Consider the following 19,605-nt stretch of genomic DNA (forward strand, 5'->3'; position numbering starts at 1 on the left):
CAGAAATAGATCAATGGAACAGGATAGAAAGCCCAGATATAAACACACACCTATGGTCAATTAATCTACAACAAAGGAGGCAAGACTGTACAATGGGGGAAAGACAGTCTCTTCAATAAATGGTCCTGGGAAAACTGGACAACTACATGTAAAAAAATAAAATTAGAACATTCTTTAACACCATACACAAAAATAAGCTCAAACTGTATTAAAGACCTAAATGTGAGACCAGACACTATAAAATTCTTAGAGGAAAATATAGGCAGAACACTCTCTGACAAAAATCACAGCAATTATCTTTTTCAATCTGTCTCCCAGAGTAATGGAAATAAAAACAAACAAATGGGACCTAATTAAACTCAAAAGCTTTTGCACAGCAAAGGAAACCATAAACAAAACAAAAAGACAACCCTCAGATTGAGAGAAAATATTTGCAAATGATGTGACCAACAAGGGATTAGTCTCCAAAATGTACAAACAGCTCATGTGGCTTAATATCATCAAAACAAACCCAATCAAAACATGGGCAGAAGATCTAAATAGACATTTCTCCAAAGAAGACATACAGATGGCCAAGAGGCACATGAAAAGATGTTCAACATCACTAATTATTAGAGAAATGCAAATCAAAACTACAAGATATCACCTCAGACCAGTCAAAATAGTTATCATCAAAATATCCATAAACAGGGACTTCCCTGGTGGCACAGTGGTTAAGAATCCACCTGCCAATGCAGGTGACATGGGTACGATCCCTGGGCCGGTAAGATCCCACATGCCGTGGAGCAACTAAGCCTGTGCACCACAACTACTGAGCCCTTGAGCCACAATTACTGAGCCTGCATGCCACAACTACTGAAGCCTCTGCGCCTAGAGCCCGTGCTCCGCAACAAGAGAAGCCACCACAATGAGAAGCCCGTGCACCACAAGGAAGAGTAGCCCCTGCTCGCAGCAACTAGAAAAAGCCCGCACGCAGCAACGAAGACCCAAAGCAGCCAAAAATAAATAAATAAATAAATAAAAATAAAATGTCAAATTAAAAAAAAATCCATAGACAATAAATGCTGGAGAGGGTGTGGAGAGAAGGCACCGCTCCTACCTCTCTTACACTGTTGGTGGGAATGTAAATTGGTGCAGCCACTATGGAGGACAGTATGGAGGTTCCTTAAAAAAACTAAAAATAGAGCTACCATATGATCCTGCAAGCCCACTCCTGGGCATATATCCGGATAAAAACATGGTCCAAAAGGATACATGCACCCCAGTGTTCACTGCAGCACTGTTTACAATAGCCAAGACATGGAAGCAACCTAAATGTCCATCAACAGAGAAATGGATAAAGAAGATGTGGTACATATATACAATGGAATGTTACTCAGCCATTAAAAATAATGAAGTAATGCCATTTGCAGCATCATTCATGAACCTAGAGATTGTCATATTGAGTGAAGTAAGTCAGAGAAAGAGAAGTTTATCACTTATATGTGGAACGTAAAACGAAATGATACAAATGAACTTATTTACAAAACAGAAACAGACTCACAGACTTAGAGAATGAACTTATGATTAACGGCGGGGGGGGGGGGGGGAGGGGGAGGGGAAGGGATAGTTAGGGAGTTTGGGATTGACATGTACACACTGCTATATTTAAAATGGATAACCAACAAGGACCTACTATATAGCACAGGGAACTCTGCTCAGTATTACATGTAACAACCTAAATGGGAAAAGAACTTGAAAAAGAATAGATACATGTATATGTATAACTGAATCACACTGCTGTACACCTGAGACTATCACAACATTGTTAATCAACTATACTCCAATGTAAAATAAAAATAATTTTTTAAATTAAGTTTGTTCCTTGTAACTATAATTTGACTCTTATCACCAAGCCTTCAGTTACTTGTCTTGTTCAATACCTTTTGAAGGAATAAAAATAGTCAACGTTTTAACTACATAGGCAAGATTCTAGGAAAAGGAAATTAGCATCCGAAATGTATGAGTCCACAAACCATTGCTACCAAAAGTGTGGTAGACCTGCAGCTTCAGCATCATCCCCAGTGTGTTACTAATGCAGACCCACAAGACCAACTCCAGACCTAATGAATCAGAAGTAAATGTCAGCAAGACTGACAACTGACCTCTCAGCAGCAAAGCAGAAGAGACGTGGAAGGAGCTTCAATGTGTTGAGACAGTAACTCTCAACCAAGGATTGAAATATCTTTCAAAAACTCGAGTCAAATAAAGATATTTTCAAAGAACAACTGTCAGAGTTTGCCACCAACAGGTTTCACTAAAGGAAAAATTTTAATATGTGCATCAGACAGAAGGATAGTGATCCTAGACAGCAGGTCTGAGGTGCAAAAGAAAATGATGGATCACGTACTTTCCACATTTGGGGTATTAAAATATCCATTTTTAAAATAAAGATTAGAGTGATTGCAAAAAAAGAGAAGATGATGGACAGAGGTGTAAATATGTGGGTAACTCTAAGCAAACACTGATTGTATAGATCAGTGTCTTGGGGGAGTTTAAAAAAAAAAGACACTAACATACAAGAAATGACCAGAGTTAAAGGACTTGTTCAAAAAAAAGGCAAAGATATTATTAAGTCTAGACTCTGATAAGTACATATGTTAAAATTTCTTGAGTGAACCACTAAAATAATAGAAACAAAAAATAGCAGATAGGCAAAAACATGGATAAGAAAAAATTCAGGTAATATGAAAGATGGCAACAACGGAGAGAAAAACAGAAACAAGGAGTAATATAACTCCTAATATATTAACCACTATTAACGTAAATGGGCTAATTTCTCCAGTTAAAGACAAAGATTGCCAGGCTCCCCAACACGGCCACTCATCCCCAAACTCTCTCACATGGCTTACATTCTCCTTCACAGCACTTACCACAATTACGTTCCAATATTTATTTGTGTGATTACTAATTAATACATATTAATTACTGGTAATTTCTTCTTACTAGACCATAGATTCCATGTTGGCAAGGATTGAGTCTATTTTGAATCACCATTGCATTGCCAGCACCTCACACAGTTCCTAACACCCAGGAAGTTCTCAAATCTGTTAAAAGAGGAGGAAAGAAGGAAGGAGGGAAGAAAGAAACTGGATACACATTGCCATTCCTTCCAGGCATAAATGTTCTACAATGATTTTCCTTTGAGATGGGAAGTTCTTATCCATAAGCACAGTTATAGTTTCTGATCCATAAGCTAGCTGCATTTGATTTCTTACATAGATGACTATGTGTTTTCATACTGAAAATGCTATCCAAGTACCCTCATTTTATCTTTAAAATAATTTTTAACAATCAAAAACTCCATTAATGCAGCACACCTTGGGAGAAATGCATTTGTGTTTGAATACTACTTAGTTTTATCCATAGTTGCAACTATTTTATGACTTGCTTAAATTGTTTTGTGATACTTTTTATTTATTTATTTATTTTTGGCTGTGTTGGGTCTTCGGTTCGTGCGAGGGCTTTCTCCAGTTGCGGCAAGCGGGGGCCACTCTTCATCGCGGTGCGGGGACCGCTCTTCATCGCGGTGCGCGGGCCTTTCTCTATCGCGGCCCCTCCCGTCACGGGGCACAGGCCCCAGACGCGCAGGCTCAGCAACTGTGGCTCACGGGCCCAGCCGCTCCGCGGCATGCGGGATCCTCCCAGACCAGGGCTCGAACCCGTGTCCCCTGCATTAGCAGGCAGATTCTCAACCACTGCGCCACCAGGGAAGCCCCTGTGATACTTTTTAATAATTATTTGCAATTGTTTATTGTTAGAATTATTAACTCCAATTTAGAGAGGAAAACTGAAGTACTGAGAACCAACAAGTACTGTTTTGTAGACTGGAATTAAAGCCTCCTATAATTAGTACTGGCTGCCCACTGGGCAACAGGATCTCAGCAATAAGGCTGCCGTTAGGTGTCACGTCAGATTAGTAGATGCCCCTGGAATCCCTGGAATCCGTTCTCCCCTTCTTTCACTGTAATAGGCTTATCTGGATATATCAATGCCCAGCTAAAGATAATATCTCCTAGCTTCCCTTGCAGCTAGGTCGTATGTCTTGTTTCTGGCTACTGGGACATGAGTGACAGCAATGCGTACAATTTCCACTTCACATCCTTAAAAAAATGAAGCTGTTTGTCCTCCAGGTGACTTTTCTCCTTTCTAGCAGGCCAGAACACAAACATGGTGCTGATGAGATGTCTCCAACCACGCAGACAAGGATAAAGGAAGCAGCCCCCTAGACCCAGAGGAGTCAGCACATTTAGGACGGCACAACTGCCCCACCAGCCTGGGTCGTCTCTGGATGGCCTCACGGAACAAAGCTTGCCAATCCTCCCTAACTGTTAACGCAAGCGAGAAATAAACTGCATTTTTGCACCTCTGTTCACGACACTTTATCTATACCATAGCAAATACAGAGGTTAAATATTAACACAAAAGAGAAAAGACCAGATTATCAGAGAATCCAATGCCACCTTAAAAGGGGGGCAAGGGGGACACTCATGCTAGATCAAAATTGAGACAACAAAAAGTACTATCCAAGAAGCAAACCCCTCTTTCAGCACAGCTGGAAGAAGACACACTGTCGTGGCCTGGAGACTTGCTCCTTTCAGTCCTGAATGCTATCTCTTTTGTGAAGCTGGCCTCACCAGGCTGTCTTTAAGAAAAGCTATTAAGTACTCAAATCACTGACAATCATAATTTAGTGTCCTCTGCAGGAAAAGAATACATAGGCCTAAGGATAGGAGTATTCATTTCCATGAGGATTATATTTCCCCATCAAATATTAATAAATTGGCATTCTGGTTTTATGTGTCAGTCTACTATAAGTTTAGTCAGTGTGAATCAGCCATTCAACTTTAGGGCATTGACAAGATCCAACCTCTGGTCCAACAAGGTTGAGGAAAGGCCAAACTCTGATGTGTCCCATCTGGCCTTACCCAGGGTAACTCCCTAAGTGATTCTTTTCTTCCAACCAATAACACCTCCAATTCGGCAGCCCCAAGCCCTCTACTGTTAGTCAACGAAGATGTCAGCACCTACTTGTACCAAGCGTTATTGCTTCACCATCCCCTCACCATGGAACCAACTAGCTATGTAATTTTAGCAGCTCAAGGTTAATAAAAACACTCAAGCTTATTTTTAATAATAATTTGAAATTATATTTCCTCAAGCAATTTTTGGCCCCTACATATGTCCCTGAAAAATAATTTTCCCTTGGTAGCTGCAGCTGCAAAGAGGCAACTCTCTAAACCTTTAAAAGTTTGTTAGAACTGGGAATTCCCTAGTGGTCCAACGGTTAGGACTCTGCACTTCCACTGCAGGGGGCACAGGTTCAAATCCCTGGTGGTGGGGGGCGGTGGGGGGGGGGGAGTTTGTTAGGACCAAATGAAGAAGTGTGATCTTTGCTTAATTTTTATTTTGCTTCAAGTAAAAAACCAGTTTATAGCTGTTTAAGAACTCTCACAAGGCTCCAGAAGCTCTATTAAAAGAGCCAAGGGAGCCGGGAGGAAGTGGAGAAAGCAGTGCGTTATGCTGCTAGGGCTCACCCATTACTTCCACTAGCATCCCTTTATGAACAACAATATATCTGCCACAAAGGGGGTACAGCGGGAAGGGAAAAATGAGACCTCTTCCTTCATGACAAAGATTCAACGTAAGTTGACAAAACAAATAGATCACACACTTAGTTAATATACACATCACGGTGCAAAACTCATGTTAACCACTTTAACACTTGATGCTTTGTTAGTTCGTTAGACGTATCTAAAGTGGGACCCAGAGAGATTGATATTAATAAACACTATGATGGCAATCTTTATTTCTTGGTCTTCAAAATGTTCTGATGAGGGAATTCCCTGGCAGTCCAGTGGTTAGGACTCGGCACTCTCACTGACAAGGGCCTGGGTTCGATCTCTGGTCGAGTAACTAAGATCTCCCAAGCCGCACGGCATGGCCAAAAAAAAAAAAGTAGATGGTTCTGATGAACATCTGATAACATGAGATAAAAGTTAAAAAAGGTATTAAATACCACTGAAATCTTCACCAGACAATAATTTCATAGAACTTCCCTTGATCCTTTACATTTGGGGGTAGGGAGGCCTATACTTTTAAAAAGGGGCTCATTAGACATCTCTCAAAAATCCAGTATCCCTCTCTGTCCAAATCTGTTCGATTCCTGAATTCAGACGCAGAAAATGTGGATGGCAATGGTATCACTGACTAACTGATCAAAGTTCCCATCCATATTATTTGCATCATTAGCAAATGACAGACCTGTGCTGGGAAGAACTGACATTGCTACATCTCCTATCTGGAAGGCTGTACCACACCCTGCCTGGCTTCCCAGCCATCTATAAAAGAGCCTGTCCTTTCAATCTTCCTTAAAAATTGCTTTCACCCTATCACACCTGTTCATAATTCTTCAGTGCCTCCCCACTGCCTACAGAATAAAATCCATACTCTTTAGTTTATGATTTCAGTCTTTTACAATCTAATATAGTAGGGAAAACATTAGGTAATCAGGATTACACAAATATTATGAATTAACCCCTATTTTGCCCTGGACTTACAGACCAAGTTAAAGAATCTGACAGCTGGAAAGAAACTTTTTTTTTTTTTAATTTTATTTATTTATTTATTTATGGCTGTGTTGGGTCTTCGTTTCTGTGCGAGGGCTTTCTCCAGTTGCGGCGAGCGGGGGCCACTCTTCATCGCGGTGCGCAGGCCTCTCACTGTCGCGGCCTCTCCCGTTGCGGAGCACAGGCTCCAGACGCGCAGGCTCAGTAGTTGTGGCTCACGGGCTTAGTTGCTCCGCGGCATGTGGGATCCTCCCAGACCAGGGCTCGAACCCGCGTCCCCTGCATTGACAGGCAGGCTCTCAACCACTGCGCCACCAGGGAAGCCCTGGAAAGAAACTATTAATCTTAAAGGAGCGTATCACCACCTATCGTGCCTGACCCCAGGGCTGCTTTGAGGTCTAAATAAGAACAAATGTGAAGTCCACTGAAAACTATCAATCACTCTACAAGTGCAAGATGTCGGTTTTACTATCCAGTATTACTATACAGACAAAAATCAATAGTTGTTGCACCAGGACTTCTAAGGATACAAAAAGAACCCACCAGGCTTGGGTACACAAGCAAGCTGTGACTTTCAAAGTGAACTAGTTGATTATTTGACAGGCCAGGTCATAAAGCCAATGAGAACAGCCAATGAGACCCTGAGTTCTTTCATCCTTTATAATCTGATATATGGCCAACTCCCCTATGAATAATGCCTGGCACAAAGAAGCATTCAGTATGTATTTGCTGAATAACTAACCTCCTAAAACACACCTGGATTATAATAAAAAGGATGATATGCACAAAGGGGGACCTATCCCAGGTGTCAATGACAGATTCTTCCAACTACCAGGACCACTTTTAAAAACACAATAAGAGAATTACCTGATAAAACGATGAAAGAAACTACAAAGGAAAAAGTATGCTTGGTTGTGTAGGGAGAAACTCAGGTCCTGATGGCAAAACATATTCCACAAGAAATGCCGTCTTTAGCATAAAGAGTATAGCAGGGATTTTTTATTGTATTATTCTCCAAACATTCTTTCCTCCTCCTCCCAGTAACAGTATCTGATGCCTCATCCCTCCACTCTCAAGCTGGTGTTTTAAGTTAACCCTACCTCCAGCTCACATCTCTCCTAGTCAATAAATAGTTCAAGGGAAGCATATCCCAGACCTAAATTCAGTATACTCTAGTCACATAACCCTGGCCTATTTGGCTCAGGGGTGAACAGATAACTTACGTTTATCAAATCTGAATGAATCTCAGGACCCAGGGCTTAAGTACTGGCTGGCCATTTGTATCCTAAAGGAAGGTAACCTGAAAGGGAAAGGGATGGGAGAAAGGGGGAAAGGGATGTGGTGGAAACCACTGCACTTGTTAATTGTGTAAGCCAATTTAAGTTGACTTGAAATACACAGGTCATGAAATACACACATCTCCCTGATTGTAAGCCAACATTTTTTTTTAATTTATTCATTTATTTATTGGCTGTGTTTGGTCTTCCTTGCTGCGTGCGGGCTTTCTCTAGTTGCCACGAGCGGGGGCTACTCTTCGTTGTGGTGCGTGGGCTTCTCATTGCAGTGACTTCTCTTGTTGCAGAGCACGGGCTCTAGGCATGCAGGCTTCAGTAGTTGTGGCACGTGGGCTCAGTAGTTGTGGCGCGCGGGCTTAGTTGCTCCGCGCATGTGGGATCTTCCCGGACCAGGGCTTGAACCCGTGTCCCCTGCATTGGCAGGCGGGTTCTTAACTACTGTGCCACCAGGGAAGCCCAAGCCAACATTTTTTAGGAGTAAGATAACAAGCTCATATTTGTGTTTGAGAAAAATACCTCTGGAAACTGCATTTGTAATGGACTGAAAAAAAATGGATTATTGATGGCAAGGCTAGAAGCAGGGAGACCAGTTATGATTCTATTATAATAGCCAAGTGAGTGCTAATGAGAGCCTAAACGAGGGAAGCGGTAGCAAGAATAAGAACAGGACAGAATAAGGTAATCAGGAGGTTGAGCAAAAATCAATAGGACATGGAGATGGAATAAAGGATGAGATTCAGATGGCAAGGGAAACAGAGGCAGCTAAACTGGGAAATCTAGATAGAGGGTGAAAGAGATGTGATGTTCTAAGGACAATGGTGTTCCAAGGACAAAGGACCACCCTGCCTGAAAAAGTTTCAGCGTTACACCCCCTACCGGACTCTTAATCTCCCTTGCCACCATGTTGCGATGGTTACGAAATTCCTGAGCCCACCTGGGCAACGGGACCTGTCCCAAATAAGGAAAGGTATCTGCCCTGTCCCACTCCCGCCCTACAGAAGGAAGGTATGTGTGCCTTGACCAACCAGTAAGCAAAATCTTCACCTCGGACCATTCCTTTGCTTTCTGGCTATAAAAACTGATCAACAGCACATGTTCGGGCTTGACTCTCCCAGACTATTAGGAAGTCGGCCCGCTCTTCTGGCAGCGACCCTTCCCTCTAATAAATTCTATCTTCTTTACATTCTGCCTTGTGTCTGGAAATTCTTTTCCAACCCGCGTTTGGACCATGACAAGAGAGACTCGAGTATGTGCAAATTTGGGGAGAAAGTTAATGGATTCAGGCTTCGAATATTAAGTTTTGTTGAAGAAAGAGAGGAAACTCCAGAAGCCTGCATAGCAATCATTCTGCTTTAAGTATTTCTTTCATATCATGATCCCTCTGGAAACCAGGACAAGTCAGTCCTCATTCTCTGTGAAGATGGACAAGCATCTTACTTGTCTTTCTAAAAACATTTGTAGCTATTAAAGGTTATGTGATAAATCAACTTTTTTTTAGGTTTAATGATTAAACTGCCTTTTAAAATAAACACAAACCTCTACCTCACATCGTAACACAAAACTTAGAGATAGACCACAGATATAAATATAAAAGCTAAAGCCATAAGGCTTCTGAAGAAAATATAAGAGGATATCTTTACAACTTCAGGGTAGGCAAAGATTCTTAGAACACAGAAAGTACTGACCATAAAAGAAAAAAATGACAAGTTGAACTTAACTGAAATTAAAAACGCCAGTTCATCAAAATATACCATTAAGAAAATGAGTGGGCAAGCCACACACTGAGAGAAAATATTCACAAGGTATATGTTTAACAAAGGACTGGTATCCAAAATACAGAGAGTTCTTACAAATCAGTAGGAAAAAAAAAGACAAAACCCAATAAAAAAAATGGGCAATCAATAGCACTTCACAAAGGAAGATATATAATTAGTCAAGAAGCAAAGATAAACTGTTCCACCTCATTAGTCATGAGGGAAACTCAAACTAAAGCCACCAGGAGCTACCACTACACGCCCACTGAACTTCATACACTGATGGCTGGAGTGTAAAATGGCAACTTGGAAAACCCCTTGGCAGTTTCTTACAAAGTTAAAACACACAATGACCAGGAATTCCACTGCTAGGTATTTATTCAAGAGAAATAAAAACAGATAGATGTCCACAAAGTCTTTTTTGCAAGAATGTTCAGAGTAGATTTATCCATAATAGCCCCAAAATGGAAATAACCCAAACGTCCATCATCTGGCAAATGAATAAACAGACTGTGGTATATTCATACAACAAAATAATACTCAGCAATAAAAAGGTACAGTCTGTTGATACACTCCAAAACCACGAATGAATCTAAAAGACATTATGCTAAGTTAAAGAAACCCAATACAAAAGAATACATACAGTATAATTCCATTTATATGAATAGGCAAAACTCACCTATGGGGTCAGGGTGTCAGTGGAGGGGTATACTGGAAGAGGCACAAGGGAATTTTCTGGGGTTTTGGAAATGTTCTCTAAGGGTGTGGGTTACAAAGGTGCATGCATTGGTCATGTCAATGAACTGTACACCTAATATCTGTGATTTTCACCATATGTAAATTATGCCTCAATTTAAAAAAGGAAAAATTAAAACAAAGCAAAACAAACAGATCTCTAATACAAATACCTGAAATCAATATGCTTTTTTTTTTTTCTGGACTGAAGGAAACCTTTATAATTCCAAGGCAAAAACAAAACACACACTCAACTTTTAAAAGGTTAAACTGGAAACAGCACAGACCAAAACATCACTCAAACCACAAGCCAATCTTAAGTAAATCACCTAAGCTCTCTTAGCCTCAGTTTTCATCTATGAAACGGGAATAAAAAAATCTACCTCACCAAGACATAAAAATTAAGCTTATGCAAAGCACTGCAGAGAGGGGACTTCCTAGCAGTCCAATGGTTAAGACTCCGTCTGCACTTCCACTGCACGGGGCGTGGGTTTGATCCCTGGTCGGGGAACCAAGATCCCACATGCGGCGCCACGCGGCCAAAAATTTTTTAAACTTTTTAAAAATAAAATTAAAAAAAAAAGCATTGGGATGGCTTCCCTGGTGGCGCAGTGGTTGAGAGTCTGCCTGCCGATGCAGGGGACACGGATTCGAGCCGTGGTCTGGGAAGATCCCACATGCCGCGGAGCGACTAGGCCCGTGAGCCACAATTACTGAGCCTGCGCGTCTGGAGCCTGTGCTCCGCAACAAGTGAGGCCGCGATAGTGAGAGGCCCGCGCACAGCGATGAAGAGTGGCCCCCGCTTGCCGCAACTAGAGAAAGCCCTCACACAGAAACAAAGACCCAACACAGCCATAAATAAATGAATGAATGAATGAATTAATTAATTAATTAAAAAAAAAGCATTGGGGCTTCCCTGGTGGCGCAGTGGTTGAGAATCTGCCTGCCAATGCAGGGGACGCGGGTTCGAGCCCTGGTCTGGGAAGATCCCACATGCCGCGGAGCAACTGGGTCCGTGAGCCACAACTACTGAGCCTGCGCGTCTGGAGCCTGTGCTCTGCAACAAGAGAGGCCGCGATAGTGAGAGGCCCGCGCACCGCGATGAAGAGTGGCCCCCGCTTGCCACAACTGGAGAAAGCCCTCGCACAGAAACGAAGACCCAACACAGCCAAAAATAAATAAATAAATTTTTAAAAAAAAGCATTGTAGAGAAAAATGTTGCCTGCTATTCCAGTTCTACAAGGATCAAGCCATTAGCCACTGCAGTCACCCACTGACTGTGGGCCTGAGGGGAATTCAGGATGGAGACAAACAGGAAGCAGTCTGTGCTTTGGATGCCTGCCCCAAGATAGTGAAGATACACATCTAAGGAAATATTTCAATGACCCCAGATTCTTGCATCTTCCCATACATAGAAAAGCACTAAAATCATCAACCTGAGATGCCTGTTCTTTGTGATTAAAAGTCACCTTTTGATTTCGACTACAGGTTTTTTCACAGTAAAAAATTCATATATCCTGGCTCCTCCCTTACCTCTTCAGAACAGTTTCTCAGAGCTGAGAGGCTGTCTTCTGGGTTATCTTACACAGTAAGACACTGAATAAACTCAACTCACAGCTCTTACGTTGTTCGTTTTGGTTTTTTTCAAGTCAAGATATCTAGGGAATTCCCTGACGGTCCAGTGGTTAGGACTCTGCGCTTTCACTGCCGAGGGTGCAGGTTTGACCCCTGGCCGGGGAACTAAGATCCCACAAGCCGTGGGATGCAGCCAAAAAAAAAAAAGTTATCTAGTATAGTCCCTGGAACACAGGACCTTAGTAAATGGTCATGTAGGAAACAATTAGAAAATGCGTAAAAACAGATCCACTTTACCTATCCTTTCTAGTGGACTCTTTTTTGAATATCTATTTATACTCCTACCCTTTTTTTTTCCTGAAAACTCTCCCCCTTTCTGATAAGTAACCCCATCCCATCCAGATGGCTGGTGGGGTGAGGGGGTAAGGTAAGGAGGAAGAGATGCCTTATTCTTTGGCTCCTTCATCTTAAAAACGTTCATGTTAATCAATGTATTGGATAACCAAATTATATTTAAAGGTATGAGGGAAACTCACTAGTTTTTTTTCAAAAGTTTAAATTGTTTTGTGAAATGCAACAGACTTATAAAGATGACCAGCAGCAGGTTTCTCATATATTAGGTTTACCTAAAGTGGCATTCTTATTCACATTTGCCGGAAAGCTTTCTAATTATCTTTCAAAAAGCCATATATTTCCAAATGCTAAAACGTGCATACCAGTAACTACTTTCCCCAAAGAGCATGCCCAAGCCATAGACAGAGCATGTGAGTACTACTCTCCTTTTATCACACCAATACTGTTTAGTTGGATTACAGCCAACAGCAGGGCTCAAAGTAGATTTATCTTTCCTGTAGATCATGTAGTCCATTTGCCTAATGCAGTGCCCTAGATTTTACAAATTACATTCACTGATGTACTTGCAAGTCTGCAGATTTAAACATTTTCAAGGAGGACACAAGACATGTGTATAAAATTGTCTGTCTTGATCATCAATAAAAGCACTATTTCGAGGCCACCCACTATCCTTCCGCTGTAATTTTAAATTTCTGTAAAGATTTCTTTGCTTTTGGCAAAATCAGGGTTGAGCCAATAGGCAGATGTTCTATCTGCATTCACACCGCACAGTAAGAACCCACACATACCAAAGATCTGTTTGAAAGCTTTCAAGGCCAAATATTTCTATTGTGTGGCCTGTGATAGGCACAGACTAAAGGAAACTTGAAACTATAAATAGCACAGAGAACACCCTCTGGGACGGGGGGATGTTTTGCTTAAAATGACACAACAAACGAGTTCACAATTCGACATAATATCCATATATATCAAAAAACTGAATTATGAACCGACCAGAAAACTATGATGACTAAGAAGAAAAGAATTTATTCCCACCGAAAAGTTCTATATGCCATCTTACTACCACTTTTAAGGTGTTTCCTCATGATGCAGAGATATTCACTGCAAAAAGGCTCGGGTCTAACTCTCCATCATAATGTGACCCAAACTGAAATGCAGTGGAATCCGACTCAGTGTTCGTGCAGTCTTCTGGGGGCCAACAACCAACCTGGAGCTGGCACAGGGCAAGACTACATCAGGTTTCCTCACTGCCCCTGATAATCACTGCTCCCCATACAAATAAGATCTTAAAAGCTCCAACCTAAAGACAAACCAGATTTGCCTCCTCCGGTGCCGGCTAAGAAGGTACAGGGATCATCTGTAAAGGGGCAGGAAATCAAGTGGGTGTAAAATGGCTGCCCCGGGCGGACTGAAACGCAATAAATCACAAGCAAGTCCCTTCCTAGAGTAAGGGCTTTACAACAAACGTGTGGGTCAAGAGCCCCCAGCCATTTCCACTCGGGATGTGAAGGTGCGCAGGAGGCTGGACAGCAAACCCGAGGCCAGATGCGGGCAGGGAGAATAGGCACGCGGGCCCGCAACCCGGGCCGACAACTGGGGGTAGCACGAGGTGCCCGGTCACCGCCTCGACGTTTGTCGGGACCCGTCGAAACACAAAGCCCAGCGGGTGCTGCTAAGAAGAAAGGAAAGGAAAGGAAAGCACGTGCTCCGCAGACCGGATCGGAGTTCTCTGACCACCAAGTGCACTTTCACCGGAAACCGCGGAGCTCCCCGCGGCCGAGCCGGCTCCCAGCTGAGGGCTTTCCGGCGCCCCCTGCCTTCCCGCACCCCCGAAACGCCCCGAACTCCCGGCCCTGATTGCACCTCTCACCACAGTTTTGCTGAGCCCGGGGCATCGCTGACCCGCTCGCCCGGAGAATTAAGTTTCTAATAATACAACTTTAGGCGGATTAGCGCCGGCATCACCCAACCCCGAAGCCGCACCAGAGGGCGTGAAAAGCGAGGCGGGGGCCCGGGCCGGGGTCCTGGCGAGGTGCGGGGCGCCCGCCCTCCTCCCTGGCAGGTGCGCCCCGGGGCTCGCCAAGGCCCGCCGCGCTCACCAGGTACCAGACGCCGAGCAGGATGGTGCCGGTGCGGACATGGCAGCACAGGCAGCAGCTGTTGGAGTAGAACCGCGTCCAGGGGGCCACCATCTTCATCGCTCGGACCGCCGACGCAGTGGCGCGAGCGCGCGCCCAACTTTGCAGGAGCTTCGGCCGCGTTGGTCCGGGCCCGCCGCGCGGCTACTGCCGGCTCCTCGGCCACTCCCGCTCGCGCTCCCAACCCCGCTCGCCGCCCGCGGGTCCTTGCTCCGCGCCTCCCCCGAGAGCTCGGAGCGGCTGCTTCGGCCGGACCCCGCGCTCGGAAGGCTGCGGGAGAAGGAGGAGGAGCAGGAGGGGGCGGAGCGGCTCGCGGACCACGTGACGGGCGCCCGGGCCCCGTGATGTCACCGCAGGCTCCGGCCAGCTGCTGGCGCCGCCGGCTCATTGTAAATAGATAAATCATCTTGCACTCTCGGTCGGTCCCGGAGTCGGCCCCCAGTGGAGTTCCTCTTTCATTTGGTCATTTGTGTAACTCTGTCATGGATTCGAGATTCTTTTACAGTCTAGTTGGTTGTGGGTTTTTTTTTCTCCTTCCACTTGTATCTTGCAGATAACTGTAGGTGCCATCACTGTTATCTTGTAGACTGGATGGGGGTGGGGGGGGGGGGGAAACGGTAGGGGTGATTCCAGTCAACTGCAGTGCTTTGAAACTCCGCTGAAGCTGCCAAGAGCAATTTGTCTCTGCTTCCCAGCTCAATTACTGTGGTAGTAATCTTTTCCCAGAAAATAGGTTGCGTGTCAAGGACATCCTTGCTGTGCTTCAAGTAGCATTTTTAATCATAACTGCAGCTGTAAACAATCATCAAGCCAATTACTGCCACACGGTCTCTGTGTAAGTGAATAAAGTAAGGAGTCCCAGGAAAAAGAGAACCAGGCGTGGCTTTCTTGACATAAGAGAAGCCATTTTTGGCCTAAGACATTTTGTGATCTAAGACTGACCACAGTGCTTGTCCTTGAACAGGCCTCAGCAATAATGATCTTAAGGGAACACAAGAACAAACTGTTATCAGGCAAGAGAAGTAACAATAGCAAAGATAAATCAGTTGTAGGACTTCCCTGGTGGCGCAGTGGTTAAGAATCTGCCTGCCAATGCAGGGGACACGGGTTTGGGAAGATCCCACACGCCACGGAGCAACTCAGCCCGTGCGCCACAACTACTGAGCCTGTGCTCTAGAGCCCGTGAGCCACAACTACTGAACCCACGTGCCGCAACTACTGAAGCCCACCCGCCTAGAGCCAGTGCTCCACAAGAGAAGCCACCACAATGAGAAGCCTGCACACCGCAACGAAGACTAGCCCCCGCTCGCGGCAACTAGAGAAAGCTTGCGCGCAGCAACAAAGATCCAACACAGCCAAAAATAAATAAATAAACAAATAAATAAATAATAAAAATAAATTTCTAAAAAAAAGAAGATAAATCAGTTGTAAAGACTCCCAGTTCTGTTTCAATGGAAAAGATTAACCTGAAGCACTTTCTTAAGCTGTTTCGCAGAATTTAAAACCCCCCTCGAGCACTCAACCACCCTCTAAGGGATGATGATGTCGACCTTTTCTGACCCTCAGGACTTCAATCAACTAAAGCTTGGACTCTGTGACTGCCAAGCCACTTCATGACTATGCATGTACCCTTAGCTTAAAATTTCCCCAATTTTGCTATTGGGGAGACACTGCTTTGGGGAAGATTCCCCAGTGCTCTCCTTACTTGCTGCAAGTAATAAATCCTTCCTTTTCCTGATCTTTGTTTTGGTTGTGTCTTTTGGCTCCACACCCACCAAGAGGCGAACCCAGTTTTTTGGGTAACATCTGCAAGACCCAACACAGAGTGTTAAGAGATACTGAGAGATAGGACTCCAGTTTGGGGTTATTTCCTCCCATTTAGTGTTTGGTCTGGAAGAGCCCTTGTCCTAGGTTAGTCTCTAGTAATCACTGTGTAAGCCAAGCATCTCAGTTAAGCACTCAAGATTTTTTTTTTAATAAATTATTTTATTATTTTATTTATTTATTTATTTGGGCTGCCTTGGGTCTTTGTTGCTGTGTGCGGGTTTTTCTCTGGTTGCGGCAAGCGGGGGCTACTCTTTGTTGCAGTGTGCGGGATTCTCATTGTGGTGGCTTCTCTTGTTGCAGAGCACGGCTCTAGGCGCGCGGGCTTCAGTAGTTGTGGCACGTGGGCTCAGTAGTTTTGACTACTGAGGTAACTATGGGAACTTGCTGGGAGTTGGAACTTGGAATGTAGTACTCCCCATCCTGATTCTCTATTTCCATTCCTTCTCAAGCACTAATGCTTGTCTTAGAGCTGGTTCGAAGTGGCTATGAGCATGATTAAATATTAAATGGAAGATCCCAAACAGAAAATTATCTCTAATGTGGAAGAAAACAGAACGTTTTAGTGAGAAGACAAAACAAAACAAAAAAAAACCCTGAGATTTCCTTGTTTGGTATTTCTGATTAACTCCCACAATGATGTTGTTACTGGACTGAATTTTGGGTCAGCTTATCCGCTGCACAGCAAAGCCAATGTACCGACACTGGATGGTCGTGAAGGAAAGTACAGCATTTATTGCAGGCACCAAGCAAAGAGTATAGGCAGCTCATGTTCAAAAGTCCCAAACTCCCCAATGGCTTTCAGGGAAGGGTTATTAAAGGCAACATTTGGGATGAGGGGTGGAGGGAGCATGACCTTCTTCTGATTGGTTGGCGGTGAGGTAAGAGGGTGATGTTTCAGGAAAATTAATCATCTGGGGTCTACTTAATCACCATCCTCCACCTGGGGTGGGGAGGTGTGTCTTAGTTTCTGCATAACAACTCAAAGATAAGTGTCAGATTGTTATGGATATCCCTTGAGGGGGAACTGGGATTCTGTTTTATCACTGAACTATTGTTACTTTTCTTGCTGAACTACTTTTTCCTTGTTTCTGCATTCCCTCCCTTCCCTAATTGGTAAGTGCTTGTGCCTGCTCTTTGGAACTCAGGGAAGGCCTAGGAGACTAAAACCTTTTTCTACAAACAGGAAACGGGGGACACGGAGGGGTTTTTGTACACGGGAGGGCCTCACAGGGTCCTACTCACTTTCGGTGTTCATTATTATTTCTGATTAAGGGCCCATGCCTGACATCTCTGGGGATGACTCTGGGGTCCCTTGAGATCCATGTTTAAGCTACATAGTAAGAATATTACAGCTTTACAGGCTTGTAAAGCTAACCAGTCTTGCACTTAAGCAGCCTTATCTCACATTCCTCTTCCTTCCTATATAACCTGTCTTTAAGAAATTTAGATCCAACCAGTTTTTCTCTTGCTCCAAATCTGAAATGAAACTTTGACAATTACTGTATAATAATCTTAACTTGAGGGCTTCTCAGATCTCTTCTTTTCTAGGACAAATTGTATTTCAATCCATCTGTTAGAGATCCAAATTACCCAATGTTACTTTTTTTTTAAAATTTTTATTTATTTTATTTTTGGCTGCGTTGGGTCTTTGTTGCTGCGCGCGGGCTTTCCTCTGGTTGCGGCGAGCGGGGGCTACTCTTCGTTGCGGTGCGCGGGCTTCTCATGCGGTGGCTTCTCTTATGTGGAGCACGGGCTCTAGGCGCGCGGGCTTCAGTAGTTGTGGCTCACGGGCTCTAGAGCGCAGGCTCAGTAGCTGTGGCACACGGGCTTCGTTGCTCCGCGGCACGTGGGATCTTCCCAGCCCAGGTCTCGAACCTGTGTCCCCTGCCTTGGCAGGCGGATTCTTAACCACTGCGCCACCAGGGAAGCCCCCCAATGTTCCTTTGAGTAGTGAGTGTTTGTAAGACATACAGACATAAAGGCTACAAACATTAGAAAATTCTGCTCCCTCTCCCAGAGCTATTGTCTAGCTTAGTGCACAAGTCACTGTGATGTTAGTCAGAAGCATGCCAAGTATCCTTACAGGTACAAACAAAATACAATGGGGAAACGGAGGGATTGATTACATTAAAACTGTGGGGAGTTAGCGTTTCGGTTGGGCCTTGTAAAGGGTGAATAGAACGTAGACCAGGAAAGGTGAAGGAAGAGACACTTTTTAAACAAAATTATTTTATTGAAGTATAGTTGATTTACAATGTTGTGTTAATGTCTGCTGTACAGCAAAGTGAGTCAGTGATACTTACATATACATTCTTTTTCATATTCTTTTCCATTATGGTTCATCACAGGATATTGAATATAGTTCCCTGTGCTATACAGTAGGGCCTTGTTGTTTATCCATTCTACATATGATAGTGTGCAAGAGACACTTGATCTGGAAGTTGTATAGAGCCTGACAGTCCTTTGGGGGAGGGAAGTTCTCGCTTGAACTACCTCCATGACCTCAGCAATCAGCTGTCTCAGGAGAGACCTCAGTACCCCTCTTAAAGCTGAGAACTTCAAAGAGCTACTATTTAACTCTCCTGGAAAGGAAAAAGGGCGCTCGACGCCTTCCCTCAACGTGTTGGAAGGGGAATCCACATGCCTATGCCAGAGGGAGCTGTGAAACGTCTTCTTCAATAATGAAAGTACTGGGCTTCCCTGGTGGCGCAGTGGTTGAGAATCTGCTTGCCAATGCAGGGGACACGGGTTCGAGCCCTGGTCTGGGATGATCCCACATGCTGCGAAGCAACTGGGCCTGTGAGCCGCAATCACTGAGCCTGCACATCTGGAGCCTGTGCTCCGCAACAAGAGAGGTCGCGACAGTGAGAGGCCCGCTCGCCGCGATGAAGAGTGGCCCCTGCTTGCCGCAACCAGAGAAAGCCCTCACACGGAAACAAAGACCCAACACAGCCAAAAATAAATAACTAAATAAATAAAAATAAAATGACTAAAAATAAATAAATAAATAAATAATCATGAAAGTACTGCTCTCCTAGGTGAGACCAAAGAAAACCTCATAGGTCTCCTTGTGCACTCTCCACATAAACCAGGGACCCATTCATTCATTCATTCATTCACTCATTTCATGAGAGGGAACTTATCGAGTACCTTCTTGGAGTTAAGCGTGGCTGCCACCTCAGCAAATGAAATAGTCTCTGTCTATAAGGAGCTCACAGTTTAATGAGGCAGACAGAGAAATAAATAGAAAAACGTAATAGCAAGATAAGTGCTAAGATATGTGCAGCACGGAGCGCTATGAGAACCCCAGATCTCAGCT

General features: G+C 43.9%; 1 protein-coding gene across 1 annotated transcript in view; it reads right to left on the bottom strand.

Annotated features, from left to right (window-relative positions):
* Positions 1–14,748, bottom strand: part of LAPTM4B (lysosomal protein transmembrane 4 beta) — a 69,201-nt gene extending 54,453 nt beyond the window's left edge. The window contains exon 1 of the mRNA XM_057532136.1: positions 14,421–14,748. Within this exon, the coding sequence (XP_057388119.1) occupies positions 14,421–14,519 (99 nt within the window). The 5' untranslated portion in view covers positions 14,520–14,748. The remainder of the gene's footprint in view (positions 1–14,420) is intronic.
* Positions 14,749–19,605: the final 4,857 nt, after the last annotated feature.

This window comes from Balaenoptera acutorostrata, chromosome 17, assembly GCF_949987535.1.
Source record: "Balaenoptera acutorostrata chromosome 17, mBalAcu1.1, whole genome shotgun sequence".
NCBI classification, from domain to species: Eukaryota; Metazoa; Chordata; class Mammalia; order Artiodactyla; family Balaenopteridae; genus Balaenoptera; species Balaenoptera acutorostrata.